Source organism: Limulus polyphemus, unplaced genomic scaffold, assembly GCF_000517525.1.
Source record: "Limulus polyphemus unplaced genomic scaffold, Limulus_polyphemus-2.1.2 Scaffold215, whole genome shotgun sequence".
Classification (NCBI taxonomy): Eukaryota; Metazoa; Arthropoda; class Merostomata; order Xiphosura; family Limulidae; genus Limulus; species Limulus polyphemus.
In genome coordinates, this window is record NW_013665825.1 from 396,245 (window position 1) to 421,803 (window position 25,559).

General features: G+C 34.2%; 1 protein-coding gene across 4 annotated transcripts in view; it reads right to left on the bottom strand.

The window, feature by feature from the left end:
* Positions 1–25,559, bottom strand: part of LOC106478479 (insulin gene enhancer protein ISL-1-like) — a 57,890-nt gene that overhangs the window by 5,224 nt on the left and 27,107 nt on the right. The window contains exons 4-7 of one of the 4 annotated variants that reach the window (XM_022382083.1): positions 23,533–23,825; positions 9,621–9,725; positions 5,791–5,988; positions 5,571–5,649 (exon numbers count right to left, since the gene is read on the bottom strand). In XM_022382083.1, coding sequence (XP_022237791.1) covers positions 5,641–5,649; positions 5,791–5,988; positions 9,621–9,725; positions 23,533–23,825 — 605 coding nt within the window. In that variant the 3' untranslated portion in view covers positions 5,571–5,640. Of the gene's footprint in view, positions 1–5,570; positions 5,650–5,790; positions 5,989–9,620; positions 9,726–23,532; positions 23,826–25,559 lie in introns of those variants that run through there. The other 3 variants (XM_022382082.1, XM_022382081.1, XM_013939025.2) reach the window with 3 other exon arrangements.

Below are 25,559 nucleotides of genomic sequence, written 5' to 3' on the forward strand. Positions count from 1 at the left end.
TGATAATTAAACACAATAATCTTGGAGAACTTATTGATTTTTGTAGCAGCAATAGGTTTTTTTTTATTTTTGAAATAATGAAAAACTGGTTCAATGAAATAATTAGAAAAATATATAGTGAAAACAGGTTAATTAGCTAAAGGATAGAAAACTCAGTAGCTCACGAAAATAATAAATATATGAAAACTAAAAAAAATCTAAGTCATTGTCTACAGAGTAGCTTTGCAGTGACTAGGGTTAAAAAGGAAAACTTAGGGGCCGAATAAGAGATCAAACAAATAAGAAATCTAAAATGTAAAATAAACAGGAAATGGATTTCCATAGATCCGCTGAAAACGTTTATTGTTATTGTAACAGAACAATCATTTCTAATTGTGTATTATTTTAACGACAGCCATTACTCCAGTGTACAACCAACAATCAGGACCACAAAAAAAAAACTTGAGATAACTTATTATAGAAATGAGAATAATACTGATGCAACGCTAAAGGAGTACCGTTGCATAATTGCGACATATTTTGAGCTATTCGATGTAGCATTGCACCATTTGATATAGACTGTATCCAACAGAAACTTTCTCTTATTGACTTCGGTCAACAATTTAATTCCACCTTGCAATGGGTGAGACAATAATCGAGGTAAATAGTACAATACCAGTCTGATACCAGCCTTACAAAAAATACGGGAAATACGTGCGTTGTACACTTTCGACATTCTAATAAATACGTTAACAACGCATTAACTCTATTGATTAAACTGTAGTTATATTTAAGGGGTTTTTTTTTTGCTTGTTTTTGTTTTATATGTGAAGCATAAGTATTTTAGGCTTGGCTAAGTTTACATTATATAATCAGAGGATAATGCACCCTGTTTAACTTGGTTTCAGTAAATTATTCTGCACATTTATTGTTAGATGAGGAGAAAGGAAAAATGAAGACGTTTTCTTAACAACCCACAACTATTCACGGAAACTTATAGTGTTGGCATCTACTACGTACATAAATCGGTAGAATGTGAATTTTTACTGTAATTGCTGGGCGTGTTTAACGTTGCACTTTCATTCAGTAATTCCAGAAATTTGATTATTGTCGAGTAGTAATATTAGCAGAATACCACAGATACAATACACTTTATTTAATCGCAAATGACCGCGATATTTGGATAGTTTATTGGTTTTTATGGTTTGGATTTTTCTCATGGAATTTTAGTTTACGACGTATTTTAAAAGCGTTCATTGTTTCATTTTTAAACCTTATTATTCAATCAGTTAGATCGAGATGTATTTCTAACAGAACAATGTTGATCAAACAGTCAAAACAATAACTGGTCATAAGAAAACTCGGAGTTTAATTGTTTAGAGCCTATGAACACTCTTCAATGGTATAACGTTGTTCAGGGAGATCATTGTTGAGCAAGTGGCCAGAGCCAGGCTGGTTCGATGCTATGTATTTTCTGAAGAAAAAAAAACATTATTGTTCAGGTGGTTGAGGTAATAATCTGTCGTAAGTAAACAACGATGTTTAGTTGTTGATCAGAGCTATAGGTTGTTAAAGAGCAAATGCTCTTTAGCTGGTTTGATTCGACGTAGTTCTTGATGAAAGAACATTGTTGCTCAGGCGTTTTAAGCAATAAGTTGTTGTAACTAAACAATGATGTTTAGTTGTTGGTCAGAGCAATAGGTTGTTAAAGAGCAAATGTTGTTTAGCTGGTTTGGACAGTAACTCATATTGTGTTTGGAATTACAGAAGTACTATCTATCAGTGGGACTACACTAAAGACAGTAAAACTGGTTTTCAGAACGCGCAGATAGCATCAAGTTTTGTTGTGACAAGGCAGCTGAGCACGTGCCGCGAGTCGTCTTCCCATACCGGATGACATCCCGACCCGCCAGGGAGTCTTGTTGTCCCCCGGGTACTCCGAGACGTTATCGCAATTCCATACCTTATAATCGCTGCAATAAAGTCACCCAGGCGCCACCTGTGGGAACAGAACACCTTTTTTGGCATTCGAAAGAAAGTGCCGTTAGTTGTAACGTTCTTTACCCAAGGTCGAACTGATCCGAACACGATGAAGAAATAATTGTTTTTTTATGACTGAACAAGTAGGAAAATATTTCCTTAGCTTTAAAAATCATCATTATATTCATGCGCCATTAGTTTAAAACTAAGAAAGTAATGATAAGACAATCAAGTAGAAAACTACCATCTCTGTAGAAAATTGGAAAACTTAAGTAGAAGTCTTAATAAGGCTAACTTGTAAACTGCTTATGTTAAACAAAATCAAAACTTTTTTCTCGAGATGAGGTCACTCATAGAGACGACAGACTAAGAGAAGTAACCATGAACGTGAAAATACGTTAGCTTTGGGATTATAAAAAAAGCAGTAAACGGGTATAGTGTACATGTAACAAAATAGACTCCATCACCTTGGAGTATCTGAAATTAAAGCTAGCCACAAAATGCGTAAAGTATTTGTTTCAGGTAATTAAGAGATAAGAAAAAACTGATACAGCTTTGGTTCAACTTGATCCTAATGGATCCAATTTTTTAAGTAAAATTAAAACTGAAAAGGAAAAAAAAAATGTCATCGTAGGATGTATTAGAACAATCTATCAAACGAATAACCGAGTTAAATCAACACTGAAGTGACAGCAAATTAATAACAATTTCTGCGAAAATGAGAACTGATTTACACTATTTTGTTTGAAAAATTACTGAATGAGAAATCCCATTGATCCATTTAATTCCCGTTTAAAAGTAATAACATCAATTACAATGAAATTTCCAATTGAAGTTTGTTAGTTTTAATTACATTATGCAGTGTCTATTTAAGTTTCAAGAAACTATTAGAACTCGACTAGAAACTTAGTGGAGGTACTATGATCTTTCAACTTGAAGAATACTGGTCTGATTAATCTCGCAGTTGAAACACAAAATACATCGTTTCCGTTAAGAGCTCTTTCTTGCAAAAGTCTTCGCTAATGCTGGAAAGGCCAACGTTAAGAATTATTTGTTTGTTTTAGAATCTCCACGAAAAGTTGCACAAGGGCTATCTATCTACACGTAGTCGTCCCTAATTTTTAGCTGATAGACTAAAAGGAAGGCAGCTAGTCAACAGCACCCACCTCGAACTCTTGGGCTACTCTCCAACGCTAAAGAAGGAGATGAAATACAATTTTCGTCCCACACACTCGTGATAATTAAGATATTTTCTCCCGAGAGATGAAGTGGGATGTTTCAATTATGTTACATAAGAAACGGAAAGGGTGTGTTTTATTTCACTCGATATAGTAGTCTATACTGATGCCATGACTGTCACAATATTTTGAACTGAATCTTTTGATATGATTAGCAAAGTACTGTGAGATAACACTGCTGCCATGATTGCCATAGTACTGGGAACTAATACAGCTGATTCAGTTATCAGAATACCACTGCCATCAGTGTCATAATACAAAGAGCTAAGACTGATAATATGATTATCAGAACAACCGAAGTTAATATTACAAACCAGATTGTCAGAGTACTAGGAGCTGATGCTATTGATACGGTTATCCGAATACCAGGAAATAATACTACTGTTGTGACTTACAATACTACTGAAATCGTTATAAGAGTATTAGGAGTCTATATAACTATCATAATACGAGTTGATGCTGATGACATGGTTCTCAGAATATCAGGAGTTAATACTGTTCTCATGACTGTCATAATACGAGTTGATGCTGATGACATGGTTCTCAGAATATCAGGAGTTAATACTGTTCTCATGACTGTCATAATACATGGTTGATGCTGATAACATGGTTCTCAGAATATCAGGAGTTAATACTGTTCTCATGACTGTCATAATACATGAGTTGATGCTGATAACATTGTTATCAGAATATCAGGAGTTAATACTGTTCTCATGACAGTCATAATACACGAGTTGATGCTGATAACATGGTTCTCAGAATATCAGGAGTTAATACTGTTCTCATGACTGTCATAATATTGAGTTGATGCTGATAACATGGTTATCAGTATTACTTAATTGTTGTTGTATTATGATGGAATATTCTACTCTTTACGGTACTAAAAAACGTTTTACTTACACATATAAAAGCCAGTCACAGTAAACTTGAGACTGTCTTTAATTTAGAAATAAACCCGTTCCTTCTCTTTAAAAACTTAGCATTTATAAAATAGGGATCAAATTGTTTTTGTTACAAAACTATTGCTTTTTTTACATTTCAAAGATAGTATACATAAATTGTGACAACCGACGGTGAATCGTAATTAAGTAATATATTTATTCAAACTATTCTCAATACTTCACCATAACGTTTTCTTCTCCCACGTGTATCTAATTATATGAAATGGTCTCATGTGTTACGGTTGCAAATTTCAGAAGAAAAAGAAAAGTATAAGTTAAAATTACATCAGCTTAGCATTAACATTTGTAAATCCATCGATATAACTGGTACGTTAAGAAGGAAGGTTCTTAAGTGCAAGTCGAAGCTTTAATGTATTACGATATGAAGTTTAGTTTCACCGATAATATTCCTATATTCAACATAGTCAGACTGAATATTGGTTTTTAATATTCAGTATAAACACTATCTAACTCTTGTTTGATAGATCCAAATTATATGAGATGGTGGCTTTTATTTAGAAAGCTTTCAACTGGCATATCATCTTGCTTTACAACTTTAGAGTCCATGGAGACATTCATATTATAACTTTGTCTGAACAACGATTGTAGGAGCCTTTTTTCCTTCCGTTAATTAAAGCTACATTTCAGGAAAATATTTACATTTCTGGCACAAGAGGATTTGAAAATAGTTTTATTCTGAGTGATGTAATATTTTTTGTTCATGTTTGCAGCAGACAATTCTCTACCGTGGGATTTTTTTTTGCCTTCGTTCCTTTAAAGCACTTTGACATTTACTAAATCGTTACAAAATATTTGGCGGCTTTCTTACTTAATAAAAACTCAATAATAGCGGGTCTGAAATGATAAATCAGGGTATTTGCAATTGTAATTTATTTTATCACTTCATCACAACAGAGCAAAAATAAACTAATACACAAATTACTTCAATAATCTTACCCTTGGGTAAGAATGCAAGTACAGAGCGTTTGTAATAACTTCCATGTTTATGTTTTAAGTCCGAAAATTAAAAAAATAATAAGAAGAAGAACTTTCGAGCGAAAGTGAAAAAAAAAGCGTATAATAATAACACGTTAACCACACTATATCTGATATATACCCAGTGCTGACGAGGTGTTTCGCTTAATACCAGTGCTCTTTATACTGGATGGGATACAACAGACATAATAGTGATTTGAGCGTCATTTTTATTAGCAAATAACTTGACCATAACGGTTTTGATGTCAACTGGATTAAGTTGGTGAATGTAACTTTTTCATCAAATTGATTTAAGAAAACAGATCGTAATCGGAACAATAATTTTTAACACTATCATTTATTTATTTAACACCATACAAAACGCCTAAATCTCGAAAACCTTATTAACAAGAATGAAGCACAAGTATGTTAACATACGACACAACAAATAATCCCACGAGTTGATAAACGTTTATACCATCATGCTTATCTCGCTGTATCTCAAAGACTGCTGTTACGGATTACCATCAAAATTCCTATATTAAATGCAAAACATACGTTAACAGGAAACAACACACCTCCATCAGCGAGCAAAGAGATTATTTAATGTAAGTACTCTTACTCTGTACTTAAGATTTTAGTTTACATTTTACAGTAAAAAGATAGCAGATCTTTACCTGATTAACCAGCTGCTGAAAATGTGGTGTGTTGGGATCAATGACAGGTTGCATGGCATACTCCGTTAAAGTCTTCCAAGGTGGGTGGTAAGTCTGGACTTCAATTGGATTCACTTGTAAAGGACTCTCGTGTCGCACTGGGCTCGAGGCTACCATCGGAACCCCACGCATGGTGCCAAGACTAACCTGTCGGCCCTCCTGCGGAAGGTAATAAAAATAAATTACAAGGCGGTAAACCTCAAATTTTGAAATTGGCCAATAGTTTATAGTATTAAATTTGTTATTTTGTTTTCTTTTGAACCGGTTTAGAAAAGCGGAGACTGCGGTGACAGTTTCAATCATAAAAATGTTTATAATTTACATTTTGGAACAGATAGCTGGACATTGTGGCATGCACCAACAGTATTTAGTATCTCATCACACACGGTCAGGAATGTTAATGACGAGTTTCGAAAGATTACAATCTGAATAGTATCGTTGAAAATTTAACAATTTGAAAAACAAAATGTATAATATGTTGAAAGAAACCAGTTTGATGACTTTCTTCACATCTGAAATATTGTTAAAGGAACATGTTCACTAAAAATGTTTTTGCTCACGTTATTTATGGGACAATAAATAAAAAACAGAATTGAACAAAACTGATAATTATAGTGTCTAATTCCATTTATTATAGCTTATAATATGTTAACGGTTTGTGTTATGTGATGTGTAACTGGAGATACAAATCTGCCTAAGTTTGTTTTCAAATATGTCTAAAATGACACGATTCAGTGTATGAAGGCATGTATACCCCCATATCTAACTCGTATAGATATGTATATATCCATATCTAACTCATACGTGTGTATATCCATATATCTAACTCATATAGATATGTATATATCCATATATCTAGCTCATACGTGAATGTATATTCATCGAGCTGAAACATGAGCATATTCATGTATTGAGTTGATATATGCGTAGATATTCATATATCTAGCTCATATACGTGCGTATATCTCTGGGTCAACGCACTTCCATTTGTCTGTCTTGGGTGGGCACTGTTATAATGTAAGCTCGTCACGTGATCCAGTGATGCACCAGCCACGGTGGCTGTCACATACGGTAAATTACCTCCAAATAAGCTTATAGACCTTTTAAACGATCAATACAAATACACAGGCTGTTGGATGAAGCAGAGTCCATTAGGCTCATCTCCAACTGATGGATCTCAAGATACAAAAAGACTTACATAATGCAGCTACGAGAACGAGAGGCCAACCTTACTGTATACAGGAGAGGAGTGAATGAGGGGAGAGATACAGACTACACTAAGTAACTATATAAACGTGAATACACTTACGTTATCCTCTTGTGTAGTCCCAGCTATCTTCATCCTCACTAACGGATATATTTACATATGAAGACACTGTTTTAAGCCTTCACTGTTGTGCATTAATGTAGTTTAATGGTATCGACTTAGTGAGTTTTACTGGGGATTTTAATGTCTTCTTGCATACGTAATAACACGTTCTTGTAGCTCTCGAGTTACCTACCGAAAATGGTCATGCTATTCTTTATTGCACGCATTGGAGAAATATAGAAGCTTCATAATTTCTTTTATGGCAGTATTTGGAGTTTTTACGACTTCAAACTTAAGAGTAAAACTTAATTTGTCTTAGTTTACCGAAATCCATATGATGTCATAAGCTATTTCGAAACCATGTTCGGTCTGATGAAATTTTGAAAAGTTTACTTCTTATTAGAGTAGTATCTCAACGGTAAACAAGAGAGCTTATAACTCTCAAATTCGAGATTCTATGCCTGCGTTTGGTACAGCACAGAGAGCTATCTCATTGTACAACTCTGTGCAAAAAAACAACAAACAAATCAGATATAAAAAAATACACAAAATGCTCATTTGTAAGAACAAAAAAAAATTTTTCCTTAAAAAAGTAGCCTAGTAGAGATTGCACAATAACATATATTCGTTTCATTGTATGTTATACATTGTATACGTTTGTGACATGTATTATATACAAGTGATTCGAACTTAGTTTCCACATAGGACATAAAAAAGTTTTGTATAAACTAGAAAAGAAATGTAAAGCCCTTAAATTAAGTCATGCATTTGTCATTTTATTTTTCTATCCTATAGAAATAACAAACCTAAAAAGATATAGTACATAACAGACTTAAATTTATAAAGCTAAGTAAACAGAACAGTATAGGACCACCACTTGGGAAGGCTTACAAGCTCAACTGTACTTAAACTCAAGATCCAGAAAAGGTTTTGAGGATACCAATTTTCCCTCTTAAATATTCTCTCTTCTCGCAGTCAACAAATCACTAAGTAAAACAAAAAAACTTTAACCTTTAACCTTTGAATCATAGACATCATGTACCTAAATAAATAATAATGAATGCAAGAGGTCAAATGTTTTGCTTGTTCACACATCATTCAAAATTTAGTCTGGAGAAGTTTTTTTTTCATACTATGACTTCATACAGAACAATATATTATAGAGACAGAAATGTATATTGAAAGAAATAAACACCTCTCACCTCTTTATTTGTTTTTCTGAATAACTGAATATTCTATATACAACTAAAAATGCCCATTTTTGCTCAGGGTAATATAATACGTAACTTAAAAAGATTATTTTAAACAATTCAAAGTCTGAACGAATTTTCAAATGACTCTAAAACTCCTTATACTTTAGATGGTTATTTGAATTTGATAAAATTTTGAAAAAAAAAATCACCCAATTACTGGTAAATCCAGATGACTTTTTTTTACCAGGTTTGGGAGAAATAAACACCCATTTAGTTTTCCTCCGAACTATTCTTGGTCTGAAAGGTTAAATACCACAAGGTTAATTACCACATCATTTTCATTGGATTTTAAAGTTCATTAACAAGAGCTCGTTTATTCACTAAAGGTTTGTTACGAAATTGTAAATTAAAAGATTACTAAAACGAAACAGTGAAGTATTTCTCAGTTTTCTTCCCTATCTTTTTTACTTTTAGTTTTTATAAATAGAGACCATTTCGAGACAACAAAGAAAGAAAGGAAAAAACAAACAAAAAAACAATAACTCTGATTTGTGCTCAAATATTTATGTACGTGTCGATTTTCGGAAAGAAATATTTATGGCATCCTGCAGTTTCTTCCCTTATCCAAACAAATTGATATCTTTATAGTAAGGAATGTCTTTATATAGCTAGACATTAACATCCTGTGAGAGCTCCAGCATCCAAAAACTAAAAACTAATAGCCTAATCTGATTCACCGAGTTTCGCTTCACAAATGTTCTTCTGAGAAACCTATTTAAGTCTAAATATCATTAAAGTGCTTTATTATCAACATAGAAATCTATTATAAGAGAAACGTTAATATATTTACAGAATGATCTTTTATGAAAGCTCAAATATTCTTAACCTAATATTATTCAATGACGAATATTGTACCTGATAAGTTTCTTCCTGAAAATCTCAGATCTCATCATTAGCATCTTATCGGTATCTTTTTTTTCAAGAAAATAAAAAGCGGATTGGTGAGAAACGATTCAGAAAGGTTTACCTCAATTTCCATCAAGTAAAGAAAATAAAAATGTGCTTATTTCGCGGAAATCACCTACTGAGTGTCGGGTTTAGATTTTGTTTAATATTCTATATCGGAGATCTATATAGGTGAAATAGGCTGTGAGAGTAAAAAAAAGCGCGTGGTTGTTTGCTACAGAGGTAATAATACAAAAGATGAGGTGGTATAGGAACAAATAAAGTCAGAAAAAGGAAACAAAAACAGACATAAAAAAAAATGTTTGGGTGAATAAGACACTAACCCAATAGCCTTCCCGAACGGTGGCCCGAAATATAGAAAGTGCACTGTGCCCTACCGGGGAATGCTGTGGAGAACAGTCGGAGTCGGACATGGAGAGGATGACAAACTGTGAACGATAAAGAGATTATTAAATCAGTACCTGAAATCAAACAGTTTCAATACTGCTTCCTCTTTTCTTTTTTTCTTTTTAACTTTAGAGAACATTTCACAGCTTTTACATTAGTGTGGGGTCATGAGCAGTCCCTAAATATTTTGTGAGTTAAAGCACTGATCCACAGGAAAATAAAATAATTTCAAATCAAAGTGGAGATTAGGTTTTTCATAAAGTGGATATAATACAAGGATTAGAGAAATCAGGATTAATGGGGTTGAATGGTAATGTTAGTGTTAATCCAACTAGAACTGCGAGAATTTTTCTTCTCGCTTTTTCTATTTTTTTTTACTTTTTTTTAGTGTTTCGCAATTCATAAAATTTCAATAAGTTCAAATAAAACCTTAACTTATAGCAACGATAAAATAAAAACAAATGTTATTTGAAAACTAAACTGAACCGGCATTTTTGGGTGCGTTCTACTAATATACTCAATCGCATTTTGTTTGTGGAGGTTTTTTTTGGGGGGGGGGTAAGCGCAGTTCATTCATATACAACTAAAGCTTTTAACAAAAACCTTGAAATTTATTTAATATTAATAATGAAAATTAGAAATAGGGGTTTAAAACACCTGAAACATCAACAAAAAAAAGAAAAAAAAAGAAAATAGCATTCCAAATCATCTAATAAAAAGATGGGTGTAAGGGTATGGGTGTAAGGGTAAAGAAAAACAATGAAGAAAACTCTTATAAAACAGTTATCACCACCTCTCATATAACACACGTCTCGGTTACAAGACGATAACATTAACCTTAAAGTATTGGAAAGTCGTTAAAGCTTGGAATACTTTTGAATCTAAAAAGAACAGAACGAAACTAATATTCTTTGTATAAACTGGACTAAAAGAATAACCATTAGAGGTAATGATAAAATGTTTAAAATCCCAAACATTTATATTTAGATAAAATATTTATTTGTTATATATAGTTATAACACTTAGCCCGTAAAAGAAGTTTGCTTATATATGTACGTGGTAAAGCAAATGTATATGCTTTATATAACTGTTTTATAATAAATTTAACGCTTAGAACAAGAACGACATGGAGGAAATGTAAACCGCGAAAAATAAAAAGAATACGACAACCTCACATGTCACTATACACATCCTCCATAATGCAATACCAAAAAAATGCTGAGGCTTTCAACAAGCATTGCATATGTCATCCTTAAAAAAATAAAATACTACTATTCAATATAACACGTCCTATTTCTGAAGACCCTGACTGCTTTCATTCTTGGGTGGATAGGCTTAGCGTTCATTTCTATTAGGGTTACTTCTCCTGTTATCTGTATGATTTTGTAATTAATTTAGGTAAAGCTTTGTTGGCTTTAAAACTCAATAGATAGATTTTGTAGCTCAACAATTACCGTTTATCTAGAACCACTAGTAAAGACGATGTACTGACGTTACTAGGATACAAACATATACCAAGACTCTTTTTTAAATATGTCAAAAAATAATAATTTGTTCTCGAATTGTGAGATTTTACGAACTAAAAAACTCCAGTATTTAAACTTGTATTTGAGTTACTTCCTCTAAGGATTAAAATATATAGTAATTTCATGTGATAAAAACTATGGTAACTTTCATAACCTTCACACACTAATAAACTAATAATAAGTTAATTTGATTTTCATACCCGTTACATCTAGAGACTATATAGAGCACATATCTTTAAAGGCTTAGAAGCTATAACAAGTTAATTTGATTTTTATAGACTTTACATCTAGAGACTATGTAGAGCACACATCTTTAATGGCCTAGAAACTACAACGAATTAATCACATTTTCACAGGTATTACATCTATAGATTATAAGGAGCACACATCTTTCACAGCTTTTACACTTTTAGATTTTATGGTAACATTTGTTTATAACCTTTACCTGGAGACTATTTTAAGCTCATAGCGTTCATATTATTTACACCATCGGATATATGTTGTTGATATATTTCATAGTTTTAGATGTAGTGTTTATAAGAAGCACATATCTTAAGGTTAAACGACCTTTACATCTAGAGGTTATAAAAAGCACACATCTTAAACGGCCTTTACATCTAAAGATTATAAAAAAGCACACATCTTAAACGGCCTTTACATCTAGAGATTGTAAAAAAGCACACATCTTAAACGGCCTTTACATCTAGAGATTATAAAAAAGCACATATCTTAAACGACCTTTACATCTAGAGGTTATAAAAAAACACATATCTTAAACGGTCTTGACATCTAGAAATTATAAAAAAGCACATATCTTAAACGACCTTTACATCTAGAGGTTATAAAAAAGCACACATCTTAAACGGCCTTTACATCTAAAGATTATAAAAAGCACATATCTTAAACAACCTTAAATGTGTTTTACGAGTTTTGTTTTACTGTTATTATATTTTTACCTCTAAACGACTAACAAACGTGAAAGCAAATTAAAATATATAACAAACTTCGGCTGAATTAGTTCTGCAAAAAAATTTTCTGCTTACATATTTAGAGCATTGCATCCTTACACACATTCAAATATAAAGATAAATATTCTAATATTTTCATTTTTAAGAAGTATTATTTCAAATCGCACAATATTAGTAAATCTATTTAAAAAACACTTTGTTATCACAAACAATACAAGTAAGTTAAGTAAGCATTCCATTACTTATAAACCAGAAAGATACAATGGAAGATGTTCATTTAATAATCTTAAATGCAATTAATAGAGTTTAAATTTAATTAAAATATCTAAATGGGTAAGTTACACTTGATGCCGTATTTCATATCTATGGTCGAACTTATTAACTATGTAAAATGAGCAATAAAATCATAGTGTTAAATTAAAGTGATCGTCTGTGCTGCACTGGATGAGACTTCATGAAGGTTAGCTTCCTTCCATGTTTACATTTATCGAGCTTTCTCGTTTCCGTCTGAGATATCACGCGATTTGACAAAGCATTATGTTCAATGATGTAATTGAACCGAAATAGCATTGTTGTATTGATTAATATTCGGTAGTTAGAAAGCCGTATCTCCATTCTTCCCATTTGTTTCTGAACGTTACTTGATTAGCTACCACGAGTTACTCTTAGGCTATAGTTCCGCAATAGCTTGGCTGGTACATCATATACAATGTATCGTCATTAGTGTTTCAACATGACTTTTAAACATTAGAAATAAACAAGAAAGAAAAATGCTGTTAACATGTTTATTGATGCGAGCTCTTCAAACTTGGATAATAAATGGGTGTTGTGAATATAATTTGTACACAGTTGCAAAACAATAAACCCTCTCCATTTTTCCGTTTTATACATTACATTAGAGCTAACAGTTTTGTTTACAACTAGCAGTAGTTGACTTTTCCAGTCTTAATAAAATGATGGCCAGCTTAACCCAATTTTTTACAGCGCAAACCAAATGACGGCCAGTTTAACCCAACTTTTACAGCGCAAACCAAATGATGGCCAGTTTAACCCAACTTTTACGGCCCAAACCAAATGATGGCCAGCTTAACCCAACTTTTACGGCCCAAACCAAATGATGGCCAGCTTAACCCAACTTTTGCAGCCGAAACCAAATGATGGCCAGTTTAACCCAACTTTTACAGCCGAAACCAAATGATGGCCAGTTTAACCCAACTTTTACAGCCGAAACCAAATGATGGCCAGCTTAACCCAACTTTTACAGCCCAAACCAAATGATGGCCAGCTTAACCCAATTTTTAGAGCCGAAACCAAATGATGGCCAGTTTAACCCAACTTTTACAGCCCAAACCAAATGATGGCCAGCTTATCCCAACTTTTAGAGCCTAAACCCAATGATAGCTAGCTTAACCTAACATCAGGTCCATAACAAGTAAGCCTTTTCCCTTAAATTGGTACAATTAAATTTTTGCATGTTTAAATGCAGTTATACTTTGATAGAGGGAGTCAGCCTGATAGCGATTTCGAAGCCTTTACAAATATCGTACATGCTGAAATGTCTATGAAGCTTAAACCATAAAGATTTACATTGTGTAGGCGTTGATATCATGTTTTCTACACCCGATATAAACTCTTGAATATTGAAAATATTGTCATTGTTTTCATCGATTTATCCTTATGCTTTTAAACAACGCAGTAGATCCGTCATGGTATACAGTGACAGGAAGCAGACATTTCATATTGGATAGAACTATGTATGAGTGTGTGTACACCTTAAACATCGGAGAAACAACGTTGAATAAAGTACTTCACATACAGATAAGTTGCGTGTACTTCCTATGAATGAGCTGCTACAGAACCCTCTGCTGCAGGACACGAAAATATGCAATTTTCTCGAACGTGGTTATTGTTTCTGATGTCGAACAGAATCGATCTGACATGGCAATCTGGTGTAATTTTTGCCTTTTGTTCTGACAACAGTCATAGCGTGTGAAAGTCTGGAGTGGGGTGTCACCCGGTAAAGAACACGATGTACCACCGGAACCGGTATGGTTATTGTTTGCTATAGTAGAGAATAAAGTATGGAAGAGTTTGTTATGAGTAGCATGATAAACCATCTGAACTAGTAAAGGTATGGTTAGTGTTTGCAACAGTGAATAATATAACACAGAATGGTTTCTTAGGGTTTGTGGGATATTCCAAGATAAACCATCTGAACTAGTAAAGGTATGGTTAGTGTTTGCAACAGTGGAGAATATAACACAGAATGGTTTCTTAGGGTTTGTGGGATATTCCAAGATAAACCATCTGAACTAGTAAAGGTATGGTTAGTGTTTGCAACAGTGGAGAATATAACACAGAATGGTTTCTTAGGGTTTGTGGGATATTCCAAGATACATTATGGAAACTACTATGGATATGGTTATTGTTTGTAATAGTAGAGAATATAACACAGAATGGCTTCTTGGGGTTTGTGGGATATTCCAAGATAAACTATGGAAACTACTATAGATATGGTTAGTGTTTGCAACAGTGGAGAATATAACATAGAATGGTTTCTTAGGGTTTGTGGGATATTTCAAGATAAGCCATGGGAACTAGTATGGATATGGTTATTGTTTGTAATAGTAGAGAATATAACACACAATGGTTTCTTAGGGTTTGTGAGATATTCCAAGATAAAATGGTTTCTTAGGGTTTGTGGGATATTCCAAGATAAACCATGGGAACTAGTAAGGGCATAGGTGTTGTTTGCTACACTGGAGAATACAATATGGAAGGTTTTGTTGGGAATACAAAAATAACGTATCGGAACCAATACTATCGAAGTTTTACCATTCAGCTACCAGTAAATTATTTAGCAATGAAACTTAACTTTAAACCTAATTCTATGAAACGTGTTAACAGTAAATAACAAACATATTTGTTTTTTTCTTTAATTCAAATAACGATAACATTGTTGATATTACAGAAGTAATACTTAAGCTAATAAAGAGGCTAAAAACAATATTTGAAATAGATTCAACGGACTAGGATCTAGCGTAGTTACAGACGGTCTGCTGGATTTTCAATAAAGGTTTGCAAGTAAACTGATGTGTGTACCATAAGACAAAACAAGTAATAATAATTTCTATTTTTGTTAATATACACAAGTCGATATACACTTTAGTAATATTTTTAAAAGTAACGAGGTGTTCTGTAAGTGCTTTTGATGTTGTTTCCGTGTGTTTGGAATTAAATTACCGGTAGCTCAGCGGTAAGCTTGATAGTTTATAACGCTAAAATTCGGGATTCGAGCCTTGTGGTGGGCATAGCACACGATATGGTGGTTTTTGCATCTTTGTTCATATGTCTTAATTTTCTATGTTTTTTTTTTCTTTAATATTATACAAACATTTATATAAGAAGAATTAACATGAGCAAATTACCAGGGTAACACCAAACCTACACCACCGGTTCTACCTTCTTAATAAGGACCAGATGAGTCGAAACAGAAAATACTACAGCGGATAGCCTAATTATTCCAGCATCAGTCCCTTAGCGAGGAGCCCGTTATCTGTGAACTGGTAGCAATAAGAAAAGTTTCAATATTCGTAACCTTCCTTTACCGGTAATTTGATAGAGAGCTTAATATTGAAGAGGCTTTAGAAGCTATTACAAAAACTCCACGCTCAAATGTCTAAAATAATGGTTAAATAGCCGATAAGTTCATATACTAATCGTATTAGAATTTCCCTATCAATGGAAAAGCTGTGTAATTGTCAACTTTCTCCTGGCACGACAGGACAATACTTAGAATCATTTTCCTGAAAGTGAAATAAATTTCCAAGAAGTGCAACCGGCAACCCGTTCAAACACATTTTCTATTTTTTCGAAGGATTGTAAACTAGATAAGTCGCAGAAGAGGAAAACGTGATTCTACTGCCTTAATATACTCATGTACGTTGCAATAGATTTCCAGAAGGTGGTGGTCAGTATAGCCAAGAACATGACCTTATGACGTCGTACACAAAAACGTAGTATACAGATTTACTCGTTTGCCGTTAACTTAAAGTATTATACTTTCAATTTCAGCATGAAATGCAATGGAACAATGTTTTTACTACCCGTCTGTCTGTTTGTCCACCCGAACATGTAAGCAATAGGCTAAAAGGGCCAGGTAAGAGCCTCTTTGGTTCAGATATAGCTGTTTCTAACTTTTTCTTTGCCATATGTTTCATTTTGCAAATGTCTACATTCGTTTATTACCATGCTTTCTTTATTCTTAACCCTATAAGATTTTTTTCTTTACCATATGTTTCATGTTTCAAATGTCTACATTCTTTCATTACCATGCTTTCTTTATTTTTAACCCTATAAGATTTTTTACCTTACCATATGTTTCATTTTGCAAATGTCTACATTTTTTTTATTACCATGCTTTCTTTATTCTTAACCCTATAAGATTTTTTACCTTACCATATGTTTCATTTTGCAAATGTCTACATTTTTTTTATTACCATGCTTTCTTTATTCTTAACCTTATAAGATTTTTTTCCTTACCATATGTTTCATTTTGCAAATTTCTACATTCTTTCATTACCTTTATATTGATCTCTGGTGGCTCAGCGGTAAGACTGAGAGCTTATAACTCCAAAAATTAGGTTTCGATTCTCGCGCTGGGCAGCGAACAGATAGCTGTTTGCGTAGCTTTCTATTTATCAATAAAAAGTTACCTCTATACGGACTTTCTTGTTCACCACATGTTTTAGGTTTTAAATATCTAATTTTTTTGTTACCATGTTTTTGCGACAGAAATGGCACTTGATAATTACTGAACTTAAATTTAAAAGTATTACCAAGTATTCTTGTTTAAAAAGGATTACCTTTATAACAGTTTTCTTACTTATGTTTCACTTTGCAAATGTTTATCACTCAGGGACTTTACTCTCATCGCCAGGAGCTCTTTTATTAAAACTGATTACCTTTTTAAGCATTTCCTCGCTTACACGCATGTTTGCTTTTTGCAAATATCTCTCGCTAGGGGACTTTACTTTCATCGCCAGGAGTTCCTTTATTAAAAGCGATTACTTTTATAAGCATACCCTACTTACACGCATGCTTCATTTTGCAAGTGTCTACTGTTAAATAACTGCATCGTTATGATTGTGGGTTTCTGAATAACAGTTTCCCAGTGTATGTACTCCGCTCGGAGGACAATTTATTCAGCTGTAAGGTATTGAAAAATATTGCTGTATCGTTCCTATTATACTAGATTCGGGCTAATCGCAACTGTAGTTGAGTGTTTTTTTTTTTTTATGAATATTCTTCGATTTTGATACCGATTAATGAACGGCACAAAGCCCCCCCCCCTTCCCATCGTACTTAAAATAAGCCTTATATATATTTCAATGGAAAAAAAAGTAACGCTAGTCTGCATGTTGTTAGGACACGAGTTTGTGGTGAATGATCTACAATTAGGATGCATTACTGATTCATATCAACAAACACGCACGCGCTCGTATTCGTGTGCATCAATCTCTTACAAAAATCCAAGTCTGACGGGATGGAGATATCTATTTTACTCTCAGACAATAAAGCAGTTTTGAAACTAATAGTTCAGAAGGGCTTCTAGCCATTCAGTTCTCGAGAACAATGATCACCCCTCTCGAAACCCACAGAAGAAAACCCGATAATGAACTGTCGGCGGTCTGCGGAACAATGCTACCAGAGCGTCGGAAGGGAGGTTATGCACATCGGGCGTGTGCCGCGTCCGCGGATGGTGACCGATAATCGCCACCACGGGGTTTTTGCGCGTGCTACCGCGTGCGTTATAACCACCGTCCGACAGGACAACGAGAATTTTCGCCAACCGTGAGATGCAATATAACACAGGATTTCACAGAGAAGGCCTCGCTTGTCATTGTTTTGTAGCCAGAACTACACGTAACTCGCCACGTGCCGCCATCTGGCAAGTTCAAACTCTAAGATTAGACCTCCCAATTCCCTTTGTCTCATCAGGGAGGGCTATTGGTAGAGAGCTTCATTAACAATAACTAGTTACATAGCAATGAATAACTTCTTAGTGAGATTATTGGCAAGGCTGCGTATATAGAGATTTACTAGTACGTTTAATATAATAGTGCTTATTAGCTTCTCTTTAGCAAAGAAACATTTATCGATGTTGCCTACAACAGCGTTTAAGCTTCCCAAAATTCAGGTAACCAGACTGTTTCCCTTTTAGCCTTACATTACGTATAATATAACGCTGACGTAATTATGTCCAACTCTATTAGTGTAAAGTGTCTGTAATGAGATGGTTCAAAAATATAGATACATACATTCGAGTTGGAAGTTTCAATGGATCTACTGAACGTGATATATTTGGGGGAACATGCAGATGAAATTCCACTAGCTATATTCCAAGTAACACATTAGTGTCATATACTTCAGGTGACGCCATTTTGTAGGCCTAACCACAAAAACAATCTCATGAAAGTTAAACAAAACAAAACAAATAAATAAAGGGAATAACCATTTTCTCCTACACAACTCCACTGGTTTTCAATAATACATTACAAATACTTTACACAAATCCACTGGTTTTCAACAATACATTACAAATACGTTACACAAATCCACTGGTTTTCAACAATACATTACAAATACGTTACACAAATCCACTGGTTTTCAACAATACACTACAAATACTTTACACGTGTCCACTGGTTTTCAACAATACGTTACAAATACTTTGGCATGTGCTAATTTGGATAACAATAATTATTTCAGATACACTTTAGTTAATGACTTATAAACTGGCGTGATTTGTGAAACAAGCTGTTTCGTTGTTGGTGCAATAAAAGGGTGTTTTGAGTTTTAAATACCTAAGAACATCATTAGTTAGACATTTCCAGTTTAAAGAACCTTGTTATTTTCTTCCTTCAAAGTACAAGTCCAAGAAACTCCTATGATTCCAACAGGATAACTTTAGGTATCCAAGAATATGTTCGAGTTGAGGTGTTTCAGAGGTGTTTGTTCTCTCCTTAACCAAAGTCAATAGCAAGGTGAAGAAAGGTATCTAGAAAGAACAATCGTGTCACAATCTGGATACTGCAAAGTAACGAGAATGTAATGCGTCTCGCGGGGAGGGAGTTTTTCCGACACGAACAAACCAGCAAGTAAACCGGCTCACAGTTCAGCTGCTCCCGAAGGAAGACTAGTGATGAGCACCGAGAAACGGCCGACCCGCACGGCTGCTTCTGCTCTCTTTTCTCCGCCCATTTGGGACTTGGAATCGGCAGATAGAAGTAAGTGGATTAGTGGCAAACACCTAAATCTCTTTGATGGGCCCCCGGATTACGGCTAGCAAAAGTGCTGGGCGAACAACGTGAATAAGCACGTAGGTTTATCTAAAACATAGTTTAGGAAGATTTTCGCTGTATATAATACGTTAGGTTTATTCTCTTCGTCGTTATTTACAACAGTTTAGAAAAAAATACGAAAGTCTGTAATCTCCTAAAGTAATTCCGCTGAAAAGTATGTCCTGATTCTACCATTTTTATAATACAGATCATACTTCGTATATTATCAGTTGAAAAATACTGTAAAATCAAGACTGTTTCCGTGCATTAAATGTAAATTTTACAACAAGGAACAGAGCCTTGAAGAAAGCGCGAATTAATATATCAAGAAATTAGTGTCCCTCTTTAAAATGAATAACATCAAACGGCAGTGAGGCTTGTAATTTAAGGAAAATTATATTATTTGTCTTCGGGGACGCTTGCGTATTGTGTTCTTGAAAAATCGCCTATTGCCAGTGGCAGAGCGATATGTCTGCGGACTTGCAACGCTAAAAACCGGGTTTCAAAACCCGTGGTGGGCAGAACACAGATAGCCCTTTGTATAGCTTTGTGCTTATTACAAATAAACTTTCATCCCCAAATCAAACAAAAGCTTTATAAAAAAAAAAGCCTTAAATAATCAACACATTAAGCTTTGTATTTTTAAACGAAAGCGGAACAGAGGTTTCATACACTAGTAGTTTTGACCCCGTGACACTGCTAGAGGTTAACTTCATGCCCTTACCTTTTTCACTATGATCAAACTAGAACGTTACTGCCCCTTCATGCTCTTACCTTTCTCTCCATGCTCGAACTAGAATATTACTTGGCTTTTCGCGTTTTTTACCTTTCTCCTATATAATATTATGTGATCCTTTCTGTTTTTACTTTGAGTCTATAATCAAGCTACAGAAAGGCATACCTACTACCCTTTATGTTTTTACCTTTGCCTATAAAAACCCTTCTTGTTTGTATATTTCCCCTATGATTAAACAAGAGAGGCGTATACATTATAACTTTACGTATCCTTATATAGGCGAACCAAAATGTCGTGTATTCTCGATCAGTCTAGAATGTTCTATTATACTTTATATATTTTTTCACGTATCAGCGCCAATTAGAACAGTAAGTACTACTTTTTTTTTACATATGAGCAAACTATCCTGATATATCAAAGTAAAACACAGGCTATCCTGATATATTAAAGTAAAACACAGGCTATCCTGATATATTAAAGTAAAACACAGGCTATCCTGATATATCAAAGTAAAACACAGATACGTTTTCCCATCATCTCCATGTTTTGCTTTTCTCCATCAAACCAAAATATAATGTGACAATCAGTTTGTTCAATGACCTAACTTTGTCCAAATGTCATTTAGCATATAGCCCTTTATAAGGCTCTAAAACGTATTTTTAGGATCTTAACCACGTGACGATATTTGAAATTGTATAGCTTTCTCCCTGTAGCTCCGGCGGAAAGATGGTTCCCAGAGATTTGTACAAAATAAAAATTATTTAAAACAAACTAGGTCAAATCAATATATTTTATTATTCTAAGAGAGAGAACTGCGTTATTTAATCATTGTTCAAATTCAACATGTACTTAATAAAACAAACTTTAATAGGTAAAAAAAGTGTTTATATTCATCTTAATGAAATGGAAATTTTCAACTATTTTATTTCTTGCCCCTACTATCACGACCTGTTCCAAATGTTGTTTTTTTGTTTGTTTGTTTGTTTTGCATGTATTTGTCCGATATTATACACTGAATATTTCTTTGTAATTCTTCGGTATTGCCCCCCCCCCAAACCTCAAATTCCGCGTTACGCGGCTAATATGGACATATTTACCCTACGCAGTTTCTATGTTCTTTTTCAGAAAGCACACTCCCCCCCCCCAAAAAAAACGATCCAGCCAGTTTAATCATTTGCATTGTCTGTTGACTCATAAAAATCTTTTAAGTTGATTAACTGAAGGGGGAGGGGGAGTCACCAGCAGCATATACTTGAATAAACTGAAAACAATGTATCAACTTTTAAGCTTCGCACAAAATAGGCCACTGTTTGCTGCAATGCAGATAAAAAGACAATGAGTCCTTAAAACAAATTTCCCATCCTAGTTGGCAAAATAACTTATCCATGGGTAATTTAAAACCCTTACTTGAAAGAAATTGCAACTATGACATTATTTGTTTGTTGCTAAACACGAAGCTACGCAATGAGCCTAACACTAGTATTCAAACCCAGTTTTTACCGCCGTGTCACTGGGGGGAGGGGGTAATTATAATACTGTACAGTTTCCAAGAGAAAAACGAGTTAAATGTCCTCTATAAACCTTGGGACAGGGCGTGGCCGAGCTGCTAGCGTACCGAATTGCCAAACGTGAGACCAATGCTCATGGTTCGCGTCCCGTTACCGTAAAATCGCGTTCGCCACTCATATTCCAATGTTTGATTGGAGCATACCAACAGTTGGCGGTAAGTGCTATTAACCAGCCACCTCTCTTCTAGCCTACCAGTTCAAAATTAGGGACGGCTAACACAGCTAACTCTTGTGTAGCTTTGCGCGAATATCCAAAACAAACAAAACTTGACTGACATATTTATGCGTTTGTACAGCCATTATATTTAGATCAACAAGTTTGAATTACCAAACATAACCATATTAAGTCTTTATTGACTGTCTGAAAAAAAAACTGTAATTTTTTTTAATAAACAAAATTTACCATAATAAATTTTCTTTGTTTGTATCCCAAACCAATAACATATACTACTGCATAACAATCACTAACAAGCGTATCGTTAGGTAGATCCACAACACATAAACATAGCAAGTTTTACATCAAAACTCGTACAGACACATGTAAACTCAGTATATTGAAACAAATATGTTGTTTTTTTATAAAAGTTATGCTCATAAAAAACAATTTTCTATCAAGTCAACCTTTTCATAGGTTATAACACATGACCTTTCTACTTCCTGTGATTGGAAATCGCGTGGTTTATATTGCATACAACGAGCAGGAAAACGGTTACATTCGTGGATGTTGAAGTTATAATCGTCACTATACCCTTTTCAACGATAAGAGCGAAATTAACCCCCCTCCCTCTCAGAGTCCTGCTCCACGGTAAATATTCCTGTTTTCGGCTTAGCGATCGAGTCATGAAAGCTATAGTAACGAGTATAAGACGAAGACGATTCGTTTCACCCGAATAACTATGAAGCTTTAATACCCCTACCCACGGAAATCATGCACGTGCCAACTAACTGTACAAGGTTAATTTACTTACTCAAAACTTTGAGCAGACAACTGTTCTAAAAGGGGGCGGGGTTGTAGGACTGCCCGAAACGTAAAATATGTGATCTGTGTAGCCTTTCACTCCTACTATTAACACTATTTTACTTCTTGTATCAATGCTCTAACATTTCCACTAACAATAGCATTAAATCCTTAGTTTAAATATCCTTATGCATTGATATTAATACATCAATACCCTTACACTTCCAGAATCATTCAGTAAACTAACACCCTAAGTATCTATACGCTAATATTCTGAGTATGAATATTCTATATTCATTGTATCAGTACGCTACCGCTCCCAATAATAATACCCTTATATTCCCAGTATAAATATGCGAATACTCTTGATATCAATACAACGTTCTGAGTATCAATAGCGCGCACTCCAATTATCTATGCAGTAACACTGACAGTATCAGTTCGTTATTCTTTTTGATATGATGTATCTTTAGAGAACTTGATTTTAAAAGTCAAATAAATTAAGATAATACTATTGTATTTTTCGCGTCACGTGAGAGCTGCTAATTTAAATTATATATTTCATAAATGTCATATTTATTTATATAAGCGTGTGCGTGTTAATGTTTATTAATGTGCAAATGGATCCTTAGTGTATTAGGGGTAAAAAACAACAACAAGACTTTATGAATTATAACAGTATTCAGAGAAGTTGGTCAACTTTCTAAGCCTACTTGCTACTTGATGATATGTGAAAATGAATAACTTACCTTGTCTTGCTGTTGCATCTGTTTCATCATGATACTTTTCTTCTTATCCTTACATCGCTTGTTCTGGAACCACACCCGAATCACCCTGGGAGATAAACCAGTCATTTCCACAAGCTGTTCCTTCATAAGGGCGTCAGGCCGCGGGTTAGCGGCGTAGCACGTGCGTAATGTGTGTAGCTGCTTTTCGTTCAACACTGTCCGCACTCGAGTGGACTTAACATCCGAGCTCTGTTTATGAACGTGCGGCCTGACAGAACTTCTGTTCCGGTTAGTTTGCATCGGTTCAGCGTTAGCTACAAGAAAACGAGCAAGTTGACGTTACTTTATTGCATTGTTTTTGGTTTTAGTTAAGGTACATCTAATCCAGTTTTTCATAAGAGATTAAGCAAAAAACTTTGTGGAGGTTTGAGTTTCATTATGTTTCTCAATTGCCAGAGAAAGATATTTGAATTCTGTGAAGAAAATAAATCTTGTAGGTCTAATAATCGTAAAATATGAAGCTTTTCCAGCGCTAATTCGGGTTCGGGTTAAGTTCAGACAAGAACCAAGTTATTGCTAGTTTACAGCTACTAACAGTCTGTCCTATAACCTAGTACCAAACTGGTTGCTACAATATGCACAGAATGAAGTTGAATATGTTCATGTGAAACGTCTACGTAAGTGTAACATGGGATATGTCTATTTCACAAGGGAAATCAGCTAAGTCTACATACCTGTTCGCTACGTCAAACACGATTGATTGAAATACAAAGACTGAATTCCTTATATACTGTTGTATATTAAAGACTAGTTGGGATCTTAAAGATAAATGTGCCTAATTACAATCTTCATTATCGGTAACATTAGACGTGTATAACAGATGAATGATTCTCTGGGGATGGAGAGTTTGTGGTGAGAGTCTATTTAACAGTGATAACAGGTTGGATTAATTTAGGTTGCAACCACTTTCTTGTATATTTTAGTTTATAATTAACATAAAATATTTGGTAAATTATTAAACTACAGGTTAAGAAACCGTTGAACATCGACTCGGAGATATAATGTCCTAATCTTCACACTAGTTTTTACCTGTTGTATACAATTTGTTTATTTGAAGTTAAGCACAGAGCTACACAATGGGCTACCTGTGCTCTGCCCACCACAGGTATCGAAACCCGGTTTATAGCGTTGTAAGTCCGCAGACATACCGCTGTGCCACTGGGGGGGCAAGTATACAGTAAAAGTTTTGTTTACTTTATTTCACTAGGGGGCATACAAAAACTGAGGCTAACATAATTTAATTTAAAAAAAGAATCACATGAGAATCTATAACAATAGTAATCTACAACAATAAGACTGACCAGCTGTAAACAATAAAATAATTTATCAATGAACTGTCAAATTTAAGCATGATAAATACAAATGTTAGTCCCGAGTTTAAGTATTGAAATACGTTCTATGTACAAAAGAGAAGGGAACTGAAATAGATACAAGTGAACACCTTTGTATTTGGCAAGAAGAGGGTTGTGAATAAAATAAGCGATAGTTTTAATATGTACGACTTATAAAAACTTGCGTGAATCTTAAAAACATATTTTTTTAATATTTGATTAATGTCCTGATCCGTTCTTGGTGCCGTACAGTGTATAATGTATTATAATGATATCTTTAAAAATCATGTAAATACCACGTACTGCTAGGTAAACAACGTGCGGGTATCTTTAAAAATCATGTAAATACCACGTACTGCTAGATAAAGTGTACAAATTATGCTGGTTTTCAACATCATTGGGCGTTCCCTATTCATCGCATGTTGTTTACTCTAGCAGTACGTGGTATTTACATGATTTTTAAAGATACCCACACGTTGTTTATCTAGCAGTACGTGGTATTTACATGATTTTTAAAGATACCCGCACGGTCTTTATCTAGCAGTACGTGGTATTTACATGATTTTTATAGATACCCGCACGTTGTTTATCTAGCAGTACGTGGTATTTACATGATTTTTAAAGATACCCGCACGTTGGTGATTCTGAAACGGATGG